Genomic DNA, 17,532 nt, shown 5'->3' with positions numbered 1-17,532 from the left:
GCCACTGATCGGGCGCCTTATGCGCTCGATACGGCCCGATCGCCAAACGGCTAGAGTATCTTCTGTACTCGCCACTCTGCCCGATGAAGCTGGAAAAGCTCGTCAAGTTACCAGCGCGCGTTCCTTAAAAAAAAAAGACGCGCCCCACCAATTTTTGGTCGAAGGAAGCGCGGGGCGCTTGATCCGAGCAATCCGAGCGTCATTATTGTAGTGTGCTTGTACACTCATGGATGATCGATATCACTCAAACATTCGCGGAAGAATGGTGGGGCGCGTCTTCTCGGGTGAAACGATCTATAAAGTCGGTAGTCTGCGGGTTTTACTTAAATAGGGTTGCCAGGTCCAAAATCACAAAAGCAGGACTCTGTGCTTCATTTGGCCGCACATGTTACCTTAAAAGCCGGACATGGCATGGCATGGCATTAGTGTCAGCTCATGAGTGAGTACTACATCATCGGTTGCTAACCATCATCCTGATGCGTGCGCTTCATATTATTCTGTGGCTCGAATTTCGCCTGGCGCGGTAACCAAATAAAAAGCCTAACAAAAGCCGGACAGGCCGGACAGCACAATATTTGTCCGGACAAGACCGTAAAAAGCCAAACATGTCCGGCTAAAACCGGACACCTGGCAACCCTATACTTAAAATTAACTATGAATGGTCCTCAGTACCATTGAAACAAAGACGTTTCCATACAGGCATCCTAAATTAACCTATAATTACCTAAGTCTAACTGGAGTATATGTTGTATTTCTCCAGAGGTTCGTACGTCCATTCTTCGTCAGAATTATAAACAGGTTCTTCAGGGTACTCCTCGTATATTTCTTCTGGAAATGAGAGTTTATGATTAATTTACTTAGATAGGTACTTCTATTAACTAAAAACAGAGTGAGAATTTTGTAACAGTGGGTTCATATTGACACTACTGTGAGCTCAGTGTGAGTTTACATCAATCGTCCTAGTGAGCGCGTTTTATGTAAACTCACATAGGCCCTCTGTAGATACGTATTTGAAAAAGTTTATTCAATGTGAGTTTCTTAATTGCGCTAATCTTTTTCGTATCTAACACCTCGCTTTCTGTACGTCCAGAGCGTCGGTGTGACGTCACGTCATGACTGCCAGGTGCGCATAGGGTTGCCAGGTCCAAAATCACAAAAGCCGGACTTTGTGTTTCATTTGGCCGGACATTTTACCCTAAAAGCCGCAATTAGCTCATGAGTGAGTACTATCATCATCGGTTGCTAACCAACATCCTGATGCGTGCGCTTCATATGATTCTGTGGCTCGACTTTCGACTGGCGCGGCAACCAAATAAAAAGCCTAACAAAGGCCGGACAAGGCAATAAAGGCCGGACAAGGCAATATTTGGCCGGACAAGACCCTAAAAAGCCAAACATGTCCGGCTAAAGCCGGACGCCTGGCAACCCTAGGTACGCAGTTAACTTGATAGAGTTGTACATAGCTCAACATGTGAATTACTAGATATACTATACCTTGTACTGGTGGCCTGTGTGGTGGCGGCTTAGGACGTGATGTAACTGGAGGAGCGAAGTGTGTTGCTGAAACAGATTAAATTGTGCTTTAAAACTACAAGCTAGTCTTTCATAAATTAATGTAAATAATATTATGTAAAATTATGCTAGACCTACGAGTAAAGGTCATAGCAGACATATCAACTCGGAAAGGGATCAACCACGGTAATACTATCATACAGTATTGTAACTTCATATAAACGGACGAAACGCGAGCTTTCCTTCGAAATTCAAATCTCGGTATGCGCTCGACATGCAAAAGTCGGGGGTGTCGCGAATGTGTCATAGTAATAAACTGACGATGTGTTGTTTTGTAAACAGTGAGTGTTTTTTTTATAAAAATAATTACAAGTAACTATTTATACAGGGTGTTAGGTAAATGGGCTTATAAGCCGACATTAGCCCATGTTAACATTGTATGTAAATGGTATGGTTGGTGTAGTCAGTGATATCATAATATATTTTTTTTAATTTTCATACAAAATAAAATTTATAAAATCAGATTTGTATGAAAATTAAAATTATTAAAATGCTGATATCAATTTTCTGACTTCACTATACCATTTATATGCACACGTTAACATGGGCCAGTGTCTACTTATAAACCCATTTAACTAACACCCTGTATAATAAATCAAGCATTTTGTACGCCTCAGTCGAGGCGCATACATTTTACGGTCGCAAATTTATAAGATTTGTCTCTAAATCTTAACACAAATATATTTACAAGACAATATGCATTTTTATCCTATTTCATTCACAAAGTATTTTGTTTGTCAAAATAAAATAAAAAATTACAATCACAAAATACATTCACAAAACTAGATAGAAATTTTTAGTAGGCAGATGTAGTGAAAATAGGGTCTGCAGGTGGGCAGCCCTATCGCATGTTGTCATAGGGTGACGTACCGTGCGGCTGTTGACATTTATTTCAAAAATATGGCCGAGTTGGAATACTGTATAGATAGTATTACCGTGGATCAACACCGTATCGCTTGTCATCGCTTTTCGCGCGCTGTCAATCGCGAGGCGAGGCGATTACGTTACGGTGCGAAAAATGCGTTGAAGTTGAAGTTTCATACAAAGGATAGGTACTGACTGCCTCGAGTTGATACGGTTTCGATCCCTTTCCGGGTTGATAAATGTGCTACGTCATTAAGTACCTAAGCACAAATTATAAGGAGTTTCTTCTTCTTATCTAAAGCCCGGTCTGTGAGCACGTAGAGTTTTGTACAATGATCCCAAGCTACCCATCCTTTTCGCTCACGCGTTATTATATTGCTGTCGCGACTGTGTAATAATTACGCGCGAGCGATACGGATGGGTCATTGGACAAAATTCTACGTGCTCATAGACCAGACTATAGTAACTTGAAAAATTAGCCTTACTTGGTCTCTCAAATCTAGGAGGTTCTGGGTTGGGTGGCACTGGTCTCTCAAACCTTGCAGGCTCTGGGTCGGGTGGCGTCCATTCTTCGTTGTAATACGGTTCTTCGTCATATTCTTCATAAACTGGTTCTATAGAAATATTATTATTATAGCCTGACCAGGAACATAAAAACCCTCGCCATGTTGCGGAAAACTAATGGTACTAATTTCTTTTAATGGCAACAGTAACTGAAAACTTCATTGAAATGTCACCTTGCATGTCAGTCTATTGCTGTCAAAGTGTAAACAAACTTTATTTTAAATGTGCGCAATTGATTTTGTGAATTAAATTGCTAAAATCTTTTTATAGTCGTGAAAGAAAAGTGGTTCACAATGTGTTAAAGTATTTGTCGAAGAGAAATACTAAGGGTTCGAACAATATTTTATTTGAATAATGTTTCCGACAAAGGTTGTCAAATTGACTGACATGTTTATCGTATAGTACAGTCCACTATGAAAATTAGCTGTAGTTTGTTTCAACTACCAATTTTAAAATTGTCACTTTCGAAGTGTTGAATTTTATGGAATTGGGAAAGAAATACCGAGTTTGAAGCGTTCATGAGCAGACATTGCAGTTGAATATTCAAGTTCTGAATTTGATTATTGATGAATAATAAAATAAATCCTACTAGCTCGATTGATGGTTTCATTTAATTTATTTAAACCAGGTTACCTATAATAATATTTTTTCGTTAATTTATTAAAATATCAAATTAGCCCGTAATCCTGAATCCTGATACATAAAGTTAGCCTATTAATTTAACACAGGTACGACTGTACTCAGTGTTGCACTATCAAATGCAATTGACGCGCCTCTATGCCAGGGTTTTTATGTTCCTGGTCAGGCTATATAACAAATTACTTACTTGCAAAATAGTTCGCTCCACCAAAGGTACGAGTAGAAACTCAAATGAAATTGGCAGCATATTTTGTGATTTATCGAAAGCTTTCGATTGTGCTTTTTTTTACTAATTACAGCATAATACTTAGTCTTAAATTATTCAGGAAAATTGTAATAACCTAAGGCAGGTTGCAAAAATTAATGTTTATGGAATTGATTCCCCTGGAGTTCCTTTACGTACGGGTGTGCCTCAGGGTACTAAATTCAGACTAAAAAGTTTGTAAGTGACAACAGTGTTACATGTAGATTAAAAAAAAAATTAGATCGACCGATATTTGACGATTCTATGGATTACCTTCAACAACTTCTCTGGGAGGCGGAGGGAGTGGTTTACTCATTTCATGTGGATGAATTTGTGAAAACCCTGAAACGAAATTATGGATTAAAATTATTATACTCGTACCGTAGATGATGACGGACGATAATTAAGGAAGTAGTTTCTACTTTGAGGATGGATTGAAGAAAATGTAGAGCAGATCATTAACTTTACAGCCAGAATATTCTCATAATGATTGTTATTTTTGGAGGCATTGCCAGCTAAGTACTTAAAGTTAAAAATACATTAGATACTACACGTTCCCTTATAAAATTGATTTGAAATTCGGACGCAATTATTTTTACTTTCTGATGCATTTTTCCATCAGACTAGTAGGTAATAGAAGGAAGAATTTTTTAGCAGATACCTTACCTGGATTCTCAAACTTGGGGGGCTGCGGATTTGGTGCCTTCAAAGGTTTCACAGGAGGCACATGGGCGACCGGCTTGAGAGTTCCAGGAGCCCCTATCGTTGTAGGGGTTGTTTTAGGAAGCACAGGTATTGACTTCCCTGGCGCGAAGGATTTAACTGGTGCATTTGTCAGTCGCTTTTGAGCCGTAGCTGGTTTAGGGGATGTAGCCCTTTCAGATAAAGGTTTTAGAGGCGGATTGGGTGGCTTGTAACCAGATGCTACTGGTTTTGATGGTGGGTTAGGGATTTTTGGTGCCGGTTTCACTGGGTTAGGGGTTTTGGCAGGGTTGAGAGGGGCTGGCTTCAGCCGCTGTCTGGGAGCAGGGCCCGGTGCCAGGCCTAGCAGAATAGCTGTAAAGACAAGTTGAGAGTTAAATTAGGTGATTATCCTTGCGGTGAAAATTCTTTATGCACAGTGCACATACATGGCTTGCGCTCATTCTTTGGTCAATTTAGCTTGCTAATCCATCGGGCTATGTCAGCGACTTTAGTTCGTTTACGGATCTCCTAATTTCTGACTCGATCTCGTAAAGACACACTAGCCCTTTCCATAGCACGTTGCAACTTTGAGCGTTTTGAGCTTTTGGTGATGATAGTAGTGATAACTGTGCTGACATAGCCCAACGGATTAGTATGCTGAAGTGGCAATGGGCAGGGCACATAATATAGTACGCAGAACTGACGGCCGATGGGGCAGCAAGGCTCTGGAGTGGAGGCCACCTACCGGAAAGCGCAGCGTAGGACGTCCACCCATAAGGTGAAGACCTCATAAAGGTAGCGGGAAGGCACTGGATGCAGGCCCCTGCCCGCTACCAACCGGCTATTGTGGAAATCATTGGGGGAGGCCTATGTTCAGCAGTGGACGTCCTATGGCTGAAAAGATGATGATGATGATGAGTAGTGATAAGTAGGTAGGTACCTGACTTTCCAGTGGGCAGCGGGTTTGGTGCTTCTGCTACGAATGGTTTCTGCTCAGGCTGATGCGAATTGTCTGCAGCTGAAAGGAGATTTTAAGTTTTAGAATACTTAATTCACTCGTAGTGTCGTACCTAGTATAGGACTGGACATGTTTTTCTTTCCTTTAATTATTTTAAGTCCTAGATGTAGTTTTGTTGGGCTATTTCCAAAGGTTTCTGTTGTTTTTATTTCCCACCGGGTCCATGAAATTTTAAAATTTTCATAGAAAATGCTTATTTATCTTTGAAAGGATTTTGTGAACCCGGCCTAAATGCCAGTTCTTAGGAAAGACCATGATAGGATCAAGAGGATGTGACAAAAGTGACTGAGTTTCTTCCATCATAATGGCCAGTTATATTATATACAGAAAAGGACCTACATATTAATTTATGAGTGTTTCTTAGTAATTCAAGCTTTTTGTTAGTGATTAATTAATTTCACCATTTAATCTTAACATGCCATAGTCATTCAGGTAAAAATCGTGCAGAATCGTGCGTATAACAATAATAACATAATTTTTAAGTACAACCAGTATTATTTTTCATGCGTTCCACCATGCAGATGACATTTGAGTAAGAACATTTTATTTTTCATGCTTCGGTGAATGCTCAATTCAATGCTCATTTTTACCACGACTTGCCACAAAGTTGCAATCCGATCGAGCTAACTGCGCACTGGAAGCTGGAATGCGACTCTCCCTCGCACTCACCCGCACGCTTCCCCGCGTTCGCCCCGTCCGTACAAGAGCGTCGATGTGACGTCACGGCCGCCAGATGCGCAGTTAAATCGAATGGGTTGTAACTTTACCCTGTCCAGCCATAGTCGGGTACAATCCATGCAGTTACCCTGTCGAGCCATAGTCGGGTACAATCCATGCAATTACCCAATTACCTCCGAAGTACTGTTTCCTTATACGAGATGGGATTGAGTGTTTCTTAGGAGGCGGCGGTGGATTGTAATTCTTTGGGACCCCCACAGATGCTGGAAAATATATCTGACAGTAAGAAATACAGTTTTTGTACCTTCATTTGTCATTGAATTTTTCTTATCTATTCCAAACTTAAGGTTCAGTCAAACCAACGCGATCAGCCGGCGTGCAGCGATAGCGACCAGACTTAAATGCATTGGTCGCCATCGCTGCACGCCGGCTGATCGCGTGGGATCACGTTGCCGCGTTGGTTTGATTGAACCTTTAGTTCGTTATTTCGTGTCAGCCAAATGGCGTTTATGGTTGGACAAAGGTCTCCCAAAGAAGATTTAATTTTCCACAACGACTGATCCTGCGCTGTCCGCATTCGCGTGATTCTAGTGATCTTCAGATAGTCGGTCCACCTAGTGGGAGGCCTGCCCACACTACGTCTTCTTTGATATTTTTCATAAGTCACTGGACACGTTTAAATTAAGTCTTAATTGTATCGTCTAAGATTGCCCTAAGGGTTATATGGTACTTGTAGCTTTCTATTGATTCAAAGTTGATGAAACTAACTCACCTTTCCTCATCTTCAAGATGTTGTTCAGTTCAGAGGTCACTGATGCTTGGCCGATACCTGGAAAATAAATAAAGCATTTATGTATTACATACGTTAAATATTCAAAATCTATATTTCGTACTTCGCCGCCACAATACTACGAGTATTGTGGTGAGCCCATTCATAACACAAGCATAGCTTAGTAGTTACGAGGGGTTAACTTTAGACTAATGAGTATATTGGATGATTCGGTAGTGCCATTATAAAATATAACATACAATTACCGCAGTGTGGTGACGGCAAGAATACATTTGTCACCAACCCCTACTCTTCGTAACGTTGGGTGTCATAAGAGGCGACTTAGGGACTACACATTAAACAGAGAACGGGCAGCAGCGCTCTCTGAAAAACATCAATCTTTTAAACTGCGATCTCAAACTTAGCTTTGAGGAGATTATGGCAAAACCTTCCACTATAGTGGAGGAGGCTCATCGTCCAGCAGTGGACTGTAAAGGGCTGTTGATGATGATGATGACAATAACCTTGTCGCACTAACTGTCCGTCTTCGAGACATGATGATGATGTGCAGTATATGTCTAAGTAAAAGGAAATAAAACTCACCAGCTCTAGGTCTGGTGAGAGTGCTGTTTTTAAATTGAGAGGCTTCTTCGATTGGTTGCAGCGGAGTTTTGGATAAGTGTGCCGGAGAAGCGCCTCTCTCTGAAAGAAAGAAAAACATGCTTATTTGATGCAAGTACGTCCTTCATCATAATAATTTTAGCCATAGGACGTCCACTGCTGAACATAGGCCTCCTCCAATGATTTCCATATTGACCGGTTGATAGCGACCTGCGTCCAGCGCCGTATTACCTTTATGATGTCGTCATACTTAGTACATCCTTACAAATTAAAATAACATTAAAAAAAACATAACCCTCTTTCTGGTACAGTTTGGTAACTAATCAACAGGGTTCGTTCGTACGCTTCGGCCATCATAGAACATGATCTGAGGCTTCGGCCAAATGACGTCCACTGCTGGACAAAGGCCTCTCCTAAGGATTTCAACAACTACCCGTTCCTGCGCTGCCCGCATCCAGGTACTTCCCGTGACCTACCAGATCGTCGGTCCATCTAATGAAATACATACCTCCTCTAAACCTTTTCAGGCTTCCCACCAATGACCCCGAGTCGTCGTACGAAGATGTCCTGTCTTGGTGGTGCGCAGAAGGATCAGCTGGAATCATTCATTATTATCATTATCAGGTGTTTTTTGTATGGTTTGACCATAGAGATATAGAGAGATGCCAACTAATGCGCAATGAACTCGGTGTCGTATTAGAAATTTACACACACAAAGTAATCAAAATGTATGTGCTCATTATGCACTGCGGTATCAGTACTCAACGTTCGAATAATCTATAACTACGCAAGCAATGTCAACTGTTTACATTATGACGTCGCTGCTGTCATCATTGCATTCACGAGCAATGTGTTCTGTTTTTGGGCATATTGCTGCGACACGGCCACGCCCCCTTGTCACATCTCCCTTTAGTTTCTGTGATCTGGGAGTTTGACAGACTTGTGACGTTTGTTATTAGGGTCCCGTTTTTATCCGTTAGCTATGGAACCCTAAAAATGTTTCTGTTTTTCAACCGACTTCAAAAAAAAGGAGGAGGTTCTCAATTCGACCCGTATGTTTTTTTTTTTTCTATGTTTGTTACGCGATAACTCCGCCAATTATGAACCGATTTGAAAAAACCTTTTTTCGGTATATAGGTAATACCTCAAGGGTGGTCCCATTTAAATTTAATAATAGAAAAAACAACCCCCAAGGGTGGAAAGTTGGGGATGAACTTTTTTATACGCAATATCTCCGCCGATTATAAATCAATTTGAACGATTATTTTTTTGTTGAATAGGTATTATCAAAAGTGTGGTTTCATGCGAATTTGAAGAAAATATTTCACCCCCAAGGGTGGAAAATTGGGGATGAACTTTTTTATACGCAATATTTTTAATTTTTAGTTTTTTTTTGTGTTCACGCATTTGAAGTCGGTTTTATTTTTTTTAAAAGTTAATTATCCAATCTCAACTGTTCCACCAGTTTTATTGCTTATTCCATAAACCGACTGAGCCAACTGCGCACCTCGCTGGAATGCGACTGTCCCTCGCACACCCGCACACATCCCTCATCCGTTATTAGAGCGTCGATGTGACGTCACGGCTGCCGGGTGCGCAGTTAGCTTGACCGTGTTATATGTCCCTAAGGCACCCTACAAGACAAGGTTCAAAACACAATTTCCTAAGGAACCCTAAAACATACCTTCGTGAGAATGAATTGGCAGCGGCAGGGGCGGTCTTTTACTGATGTTCGGCTCAGGACTGGTTTCCCTTTCTGTAACAATTTATTCAAATTAAATTTCTTTCCACACCCACCCACAAGGTGCACCGACGACCTCATAAAGGAAGGCGCTGTAAGCAGGCCGCTACCAACCGGCCTTTGTGGAAATCATTGGGGGAGGCCCATGTTCAGCAGTGGACGTCCTATGGCTGAAATGATGATGGTGATGAAATTTCTGTACTGAAACAAAAAAAAACCCGCCTGAGTAAAAAAAATGAACTGAAAGATACAAGACAGTAACAATGTTACTCGTTTGGGTATGACTCGTTGGGAACAAGTGAGGATTCCGGGTGAAGCTCGCTTCCACCTTGACTGATCAGATCATCACTTTCCATCAGGTGAGATGCAGGCCCAGAGCTGACCCGTTGTGGAAGTCTTTCGTCAATTATTAATAGTCAGTAGACAATGGTTAATAGTCAATAGAGTCAATAGTTAATAGAGTCAATAGTCAAAAGTAAATAGTCAATGGTCAAACGCCAATAGTCAAGACTCAATATTCAACAGTCAATAATCAATAGTCAATAGTCAACAGTCAAAAGTAAATAGTCTATAGTCAATGGTCAAAAGCCAATAGTCAACATCAATAGTCAACATTCAATAGTCAACAGTCAATAGTCAACAGTCAACAGTCAATAGTCAACAGTCAACAGTCAATAGTCAATAGTCAACAGTCAATAGTCAATAGTACACAATGACTATTGTTTACCTGATATTCGATTCAACGTAGGCCGATCTTTGGTCCTCGGCAGAGACCTTGGAGACTCTTTAGCATCAGAATCAGATCGGTTCTGGAAGCTTCGGTTCCCTGTTGAAGTTATCGTACATTTTTTTACAAGTTTAATACTTAGCAATAAAGAAAAAATGATTATTTTTAAAAGCACAATTTAATGAGGGTATGATAAATAAAGATATTTATTATTTACATTTTAATAAGGCATTAGATTTAATAATAATAAATAAATCTTTGGACAATTTCACACAGCGCCAGCTAGCTCCAAAGTAAGCAACTTAATGCTTGTGTTATGGGTTGCTAGCTTAACGGATATACTACTTATATAATTTTTTATTTTTTTTAAATACATACATATTATACATAGTCACACCCAGACCCGTCACAGAAATTAAAATTTATCATTTCAATTTCTGCCCGGCCGGGAATCGAACCCGGGACCTCTCGGCATAGTAGTCCGTTCTGAACCACTACACCAAACCGCCGACTAATTTGTCTCATATTTGGGGAATACACTACGTTTAAGAGCGTTTACGCGAAGCGCGGCGTTTCAAGGGGCATCATTGGAAATGATTCGCGCGCGGCGTTTTTTAATAGTTTTCAAATGTTCATAGCAAAACAATAACAATGAATTAAATATCGTTTCAAAGTAAATATTTTAAAGAAGATGTTGTTTTATTATATTAAGCTATTTTTATGTTGAATAAAGGAAGAATATTGGTGAAAAAATCACTTTGATTTTTGGGTATTTCACGTTCTTTTAATTTGTGATTTCTTATTGTAAAATGCTTAAATGTAAAAATTTTCTCAGATAACTATTTGCCCAAGGATCTATGCTATAGGATATAAATGTTTGTTAAATCGTTTTCATAGTATTTTTATAAAAATTTCAGCTTGTAAACTGACGCTAAAGTGGAAATTTACAAAACCTGTGTGGACTTATCTTGATAGAATTCTTAAATACTAAACTAATCGCAATATTTTCTCAATTAACTATTTAGACGACGAAATTGCCTAACTATTTATGCCTATAACATATTTGTAGTATTACTGGTTAATGATTGTAACGAGTTGAAAAAGTACTGTTTTTGCGCCAAACGGCGTAAACGCTCNTTGATCATCAATCGTTTACCTAAATTCGAAATTTTGACCATTCCATGAAGACCGGTTGTATAAAAACGTTTCATGGATTTGCGTTTCACTATCGAAAAACATTCGCTAAAACTAATTTTTTTAACAAATAATAAATCAAATTCATGCTTAAATGCAGTTTATGTCATAATTTTGTTAGTATTAATATTTTTTACTGAATTACCTGTAAAAGTTAATTTTACAATTTCTGAAAAATCACCTAAAAGTAACCTTTTCATTAGTGTAACCTAAAAGTAACCAATGCAGTTCAAAAGTAACCTAAAAGGTTACAAAAGTAACCTAAAAGGTTACAAAAGTAACCTTCTGGCAACACTGGCGAGTTTACTACATCAAATTTTAGTTTTTGAACGTTTCCCGCTAGGGGCGCTGTACAATCCATCATACATTAAGGGCTAATTTTTCAATCGTCGGATAACTTTTAACTGAAGAATAAACTTGTCATTTTGACACATTGCCCATACTGAAACTGTCAATGTGACAAACTTATTCTTCAGTTAAAAGTTATCCGACGATTGAAAAATCGGCCCTTCATGACATTTTTTGACTCATTGTGAGCGCGTTTGATGAAAACTCACACTCAGCCCTTAGTTGGCGCCACTATCTTCGCAAAAATATTTGGGAAAAAAACTCATAAATTTTGGGAAAAGGTCCGTTATTCCCTCATGAAAAGCTAAAATATGCTTGTGCTTTTAGTAGTATTACGCCCGTATTCACAAACGATGCTTGCTTAAGTGAAGAAGCAAATCGAACGCACAGCGATCATCAGCTTTGAATAGAGCTATGTGGGCTTAGCGCGAGTTTACATAAAACGTGAGGACGTGAGAGCGTTAAAAAAATATTCGTGTGTGACCCTGTGCGTCCACGCGCACTGTGAGGCCTCATAGTAATGTTTGTGAACACAGGCGTTCGCATCAGTTCTTACTTGAGCTGTCGTCCTGATCCTGGGCCCTGAGGGACAAGCTCTCCAGTCTGGCAGTCCTTTTTGCTGAAATTACAATATGAAAGAGTTAATAACTTCAAAAGTTGCAGTGTCTCTAAAGCCTTGATTACACGTACCGATTAAACGGGCGAGACAGTAAAATGTTTATTCGGTCGAGACAGTTGGGTGAGCGAGTCACATACTCGAGCGCTCGACCGAGCACTCGGTGTGTATGAACATTACACCGAGTGCTCGGCCGAGAGCACTGTCTCGCCCGTTTGCTCGGTACGTGTGATCAAGGCTTAACAAAAGTCTTTGACCAGTGTGTGATGCCAGTGATGGTATATGAATCTGAAACGTGGTCGCTCACTATGGGTCTCATAAGAAGGCTCAAGGTCACCCAAAGGGCGATGAAGCGGGTTATCTCGGAGTTTCCCTGCGTGATTGAATCAGAAAAGAAGCCAAGAGAATTACTTGTTTGCGTTTGTCTTTAATGCATGTTGTTTTCACCTTCAAGTTTGCATTTAACAAGTGTCGTTTTTGTAAGTTTTTCTTGTCAATGCTACAATGTTCTACAAATCTTGTTGGTGATCAAATAAATAAACAATAAAATTACCTTTACCCTTCAAATACAGTATTACAGCTGTTTGCGTTATGATTATAACGGCAACCACGACCCCGACGATTATGTATATGTACACTGAAAGCAACAAAAAGATCATTCATTATCAAAATCATCATCATCAGGTCACTTAGCACTATAGTATCATCATCATTTCAGCCATATTACGTCTCCTGTTGAACACAGGCCTCCCCCGATGATTTCCAGAACCAGTTGGTACGAGAGTTATCAACCCGGAAAGGGATCGTAACCGTATCAACTCGAGGCGGTCAGCAGTGCCGTAACTAGGGCGGTGCCAGCGGTGTCCAGGCACAGGGCGCAGACCCTGGAGGGGCGCAGAAATGACCAGACCAAGCATTTTTCAAGGGCGCAGTTTTGGAAGCTCGCACCGGGCGCATAAAAGGCTAGTTACGGCACTGGCGGTCAGTATTCTTTGTATCAAACTCCATACTGCAACGCATTATCCGCACCGTAACGTAAACGCCTCGCCTCGCGGTTGACAGCGCGCGGTAGGCGTTAACAGCTCGCGAAAAACGATACGGGTGTTGATCCCTTTTCGAGTTGATGTCTGCTACGTCCTCAATTCAGTCAGTGCCTGGTGCTGTGACATTTACTTATGACGTTACAGAGTATACAAATCTGAAGTACATTTGAAGTCTCGCTGACGTTTGGCCTGTCTGTATCTCACCTGGTGGTAAGTGATGATCAGGCCGAAGGTGGAAGCGAGCTTCACCCGGAATCCTCAACCACAGAGGATCTGGCTATTATACCTCTAACTGCCGGAACACAACAATGCTGTTGACATTTTTGTTATGGCGACAGACTTAGGTAAGATGGCGGTAGCTAGCCAGGCGGACTTGGAACAAGCTCTACAACCAAACCGAACAGAAAAAATCTGCCCCCGCTGGGATTCGAACCCGGGACCTCTGCGTCTGAAGCAGGTGGCCTTCTTACCACTAGACCACAGAGGCGGTTAGGTATACATAGTTGATAACATTATTTTACTTACTATCAGGGAATTTTTCCTCTTTTTCATCCTCCTTTGTATTAGGAGTTACTGGCTCCGGTGGTGCTGAAAGTAGATTTTTGTCATTTTATTAGGTACTAGCTTTTGCCCGCGGCTTCGCCCGCGTTGATTTAGGTCTGTCCATTGGCGTACCTAGGTTCTGGGATGATTATTCAGGTCAAAAGTCTCTTATTTAGGGAATGAATAGTCTTGTTTTAAAATGACGCCAATGGTTGCAACTTGACCCTGTATAAATTAGAGAAAAACAAATATTCACACCTAAAATGGTATTAGGTACAATCCAGTCGAGTTAACTGCACACCTGGCAGCCGTGACGTGACATCGACTCTCTGGTCGGGACGGGACAAGCGGGTTGTAGTGAAAATTATCTACTTTAGGGACTATAAAGGACATAGCACATTTATCAACCCGGAAAGGGATCGTAACCGTATCAAGTCGAGGCGGTCAGTACTCAGATCATAGAAAGAGAATAGATATGAAGTCGCGCGTAACAACAACGAGAACCAGTGTCCCCACATTTCCCCACCACAGCTCCCACACACACATTCAACTGTGTAAAAACAAAGCGACTGAGAGTCTACGACAACATGTGCAACCGGCTTAAAAGTGCTGTGATTGGCCAGAAGGCGTGCCTTATGGCCAATCAATGGCCGCGTGACGTGACGCACACATAGAAAACGCTAGTGAGAGAACAAAAGATAAAATGGAGTCGACAAGATATCGATACTTTAAATCGCTAGGGGCAAGGCTCGAAACTGGTTTCACAAAATGCTTATGTATGAAAACCTTTTTATTATTATACGTTATTATTAACTAATATCACGCATTTATTTTTTAATTATGGCGATCTGCGTACCGCATATTTTTATCAAAAATAATGCCTATATTAGGCTTTCAACTAGCTCTTATAGTAATTACATAGTTGACAGTTACTAATTACTTCTACTGTTATTATTTTTTTGTAAAATCTTATAATCGCAAGTAACACATCATTTTTTTATTTAAAATTACAAAATAGAAAATTATAATTTACTTCTATTTATCGATAATAGGAAACCGCATTAGAACACGAGCACGGCACTATGTTACGACCGGCACATGCGGCCGTACTGTGTATTTTCACACGACAGTGGATATCGGAAGAAATTAAATACATTGCGCAGTAGTTGAGCATGACATAAAGTGGTTGCTAACTAAATCGTCAATGTACAAGCGTGTTAGAATTTTTATCACCACTGATATCGATATCGCAGTAACTGTTACGGCACTGAATTCGTTCGTGAAAATGTTTAGTTTTTTTTATTTATAAGCAAAATACCAATGGATTTGCAATACTTACATGTAGTAAATGACTCCATTGTTCCTGTAGTTCTTCGTTTCACTTGTTTTATTGCACGTAACGACGCATTATCCAAAATATCGGAGAACATTTCCTTAGTACGACTGAATCGCGACTAACCTAGCTACGCGGCCGATGTTCGTTTCTGGGCATATCGCGGAGACACGCGCCACGCCCCCGTTTCACATCTATTCCCTTCTATGATCTGAGGTGTTGTTGATCCCTTTCCGAGTTGATAAGTCTCGCACACTCACTGCGGGTGCCAGTCGCACAGTCGCGACAGCAATATAATTACGCGCGTGCGATAAGGATGGGTAGCTAGGGGTCATTGGACAAAATTCTACGTGCTCACGGACCAGGCTTTATGAGCTTAAAGTCCTTACTGCGGGTTGCGGGTACTTACGTGTTTGTATGTGTACTCTCGCACGGCAGAAAGTTTGTCTATACGTGCTGTTATCCACTATCACTATGTTTGAGACATCTTGGTTGTCTCTTAAAGTGAGTATCTCGCAAGACCAGTTCCCGTCATATGTCTTGGTTACGTTTTGCTAAAACAAATCAAATGAAATAACTTTATTTATTGTAGACTCAGGTACGCGAAAATTAGGCAGGGTACTCACCTGCCACGTAGCACGTAACGTAGCATGTAACGTAACCAACCTTCAAGTGAGTACGGCTCGTCCACGGTCATCGCATATCTGGCTGCGAGCTCCTGAATCCTCCTTTGTGCTCGCAGTGATACCGCCAGTCGGCGGGTCGCTGCGATCTCCCTGCGAACCACGCGGGAGCAGCTCGCAGCGGACTCGTGCCTATGTACTCACTTGATACAGTATCTGATACATTACATGCTACACGGCTAGATGAGTACCCTGCTTTAGACTTGACTAGCTACAGGTCTAGCTAACTCAGTCAGTGCCTGAGGTGAGCGGCTGGAGGGTATTTTTGTAACGTCAAACGCCAGCGAGACTTCAGATCTTCAGAATATGCTCTGTCACGTCATAAATGTCAATGTCACCCTCCCGTGCCGTCCCATACCTCAGGCGATGGCGGTGAAGCGGTAGACCTATACATCATATTATTGGCTATGTAACTCTACAAAATGTAATATTCCAAAACATAAATTAAAAGCTTACTGCTACTATTATGTACAGTCACGGAATGAAAAGGTTCGTCAGTTTTCAAATTGATTCCTTCAACGAATCGCGAGCACATATTACCTTTTGAAACTATGTTACAGAATAATCTCGAGTTAGAGAAAATAATCTTTAACTGTTCGTCAGTAAAGTTCAAAATTATTCAGATCAAAATTGTTTGACGATTTATCTTGTCAAGAAGATTATGATTGATAAACTAAAACCTTCTTGTTGGTTCAACCTGCCATTATTATTTCTATTAAATAAAAAAAACTATTGTCAATTGGTCAATGTCATCATTGCATTGCACTGATGGGATAGAAAAATAAACAAGCAAAACCTATTTGTTAGCAAACGTCATATTTATTTAAATGTTAGCAGCACTGTTTCTTGCACTGTTATGTTGGCAGGTTTGACTCTTACAGTACCTAGTGCAAGCGAAAACCGACACTAAGGTGACGAACCTTTTCATTCTGCGACTGTACTAGCGGCCGCCCGCGACCCCGTTTTACCTCCTTAGGGGTTGAATTTTGCAAAATCTCGTCTTAGTGAGCACCAACGTTCTAAATAGAACCCTCATGCAAAATTTGAGATAGATTCTCAAATTTTGTTCTTGTTCGTTCGTTCGTTTCAGCCGAAAGACGTCCACTGCTGGACAAAGGCCTCCCCCAAGGATTTACACAAAGACCGGTCCTGCGCCGCTCGCATCCAGGCACCTAGCACTTGTAGTTTCTGAGATTTCGTAATGAGCGAGGGAGTCAGTCAGGGACCTTTTGCTTTTACAGAGATTCTGTCCAAAGATACCCAGACAGCCACGGATCTACGATTGTTTCTAAGCGCCCCCTTTTTTTGGCCCCTGGGGTGCCCCGGTTCACCCCCTCCCCCTAAATCCGTGCCTGTCACGATTTAGAGCCAAAGCACACGATGCGTTGAGGCGCACGATATGTACAGGGTGTTGAAGAAATTGGTATCACAGCATATTTTAGTTTTATTTTTATAATAAGCTCATACTATTCAAAGTCAAAGTCAAAATTCCTTTATTTGCATGGACTATTAAAAATAGTATATTTATTATTTATTCTACTGACNTGGACTATTAAAAATAGTATATTTATTATTTATTCTACTGACCTTCATTGCATATAAATATTTCAAGGTACCGTTGTTTTTCTTGTTTGCTTTCCATTTCCGCCGC

The 17,532-nt window shown here is 40.7% G+C and overlaps 2 protein-coding genes across 4 annotated transcripts; both read right to left on the bottom strand.

The window, feature by feature from the left end:
* Nucleotides 1–586: 586 nt before the first annotated feature.
* LOC114356267 (extensin-like) lies at nt 587–10,646 on the bottom strand. The gene is made up of 13 exons (XM_028309356.1): nt 10,634–10,646; nt 10,122–10,220; nt 9,338–9,409; nt 8,162–8,248; nt 7,636–7,734; nt 7,036–7,092; nt 6,437–6,526; nt 5,508–5,585; nt 4,550–4,939; nt 4,157–4,225; nt 2,922–3,050; nt 1,495–1,560; nt 587–828 (listed from the first exon to the last, which is right to left on the bottom strand). The coding sequence occupies exons 1-13, from the start codon at nt 10,644–10,646 to the stop codon at nt 731–733; spliced, it is 1,347 nt and encodes a 448-aa protein (XP_028165157.1). The 3' UTR covers nt 587–730.
* Nucleotides 10,647–12,173: 1,527 nt separating this feature from the next.
* On the bottom strand, nt 12,174–17,526 carry LOC114356269 (uncharacterized). Of its 3 annotated transcripts, none has more exons than XM_028309358.1 (5): nt 17,469–17,526; nt 15,608–15,752; nt 13,848–13,910; nt 12,833–12,916; nt 12,174–12,282 (listed from the first exon to the last, which is right to left on the bottom strand). In XM_028309358.1, the coding sequence occupies exons 1-5, from the start codon at nt 17,472–17,474 to the stop codon at nt 12,209–12,211; spliced, it is 372 nt and encodes a 123-aa protein (XP_028165159.1). In that variant the 5' UTR covers nt 17,475–17,526; the 3' UTR covers nt 12,174–12,208. The 3 variants fall into 3 exon arrangements, with proteins under 3 accessions (XP_028165159.1, XP_028165160.1, XP_028165161.1); XM_028309359.1 differs by having other exon boundaries at nt 12,197–12,282; nt 12,839–12,916; XM_028309360.1 differs by lacking the exon at nt 12,833–12,916 and having other exon boundaries at nt 12,197–12,282.
* Nucleotides 17,527–17,532: the final 6 nt, after the last annotated feature.

The sequence above is a fragment of the Ostrinia furnacalis genome, unplaced genomic scaffold, assembly GCF_004193835.3.
Source record: "Ostrinia furnacalis isolate ACB-3 unplaced genomic scaffold, ASM419383v2 OfSCF2704, whole genome shotgun sequence".
NCBI lineage: Eukaryota > Metazoa > Arthropoda > Insecta > Lepidoptera > Crambidae > Ostrinia > Ostrinia furnacalis.
The sequence above is the reverse complement of the archived record's forward strand: the minus strand, read 5'-3'. Positions and strand labels throughout refer to the sequence as shown.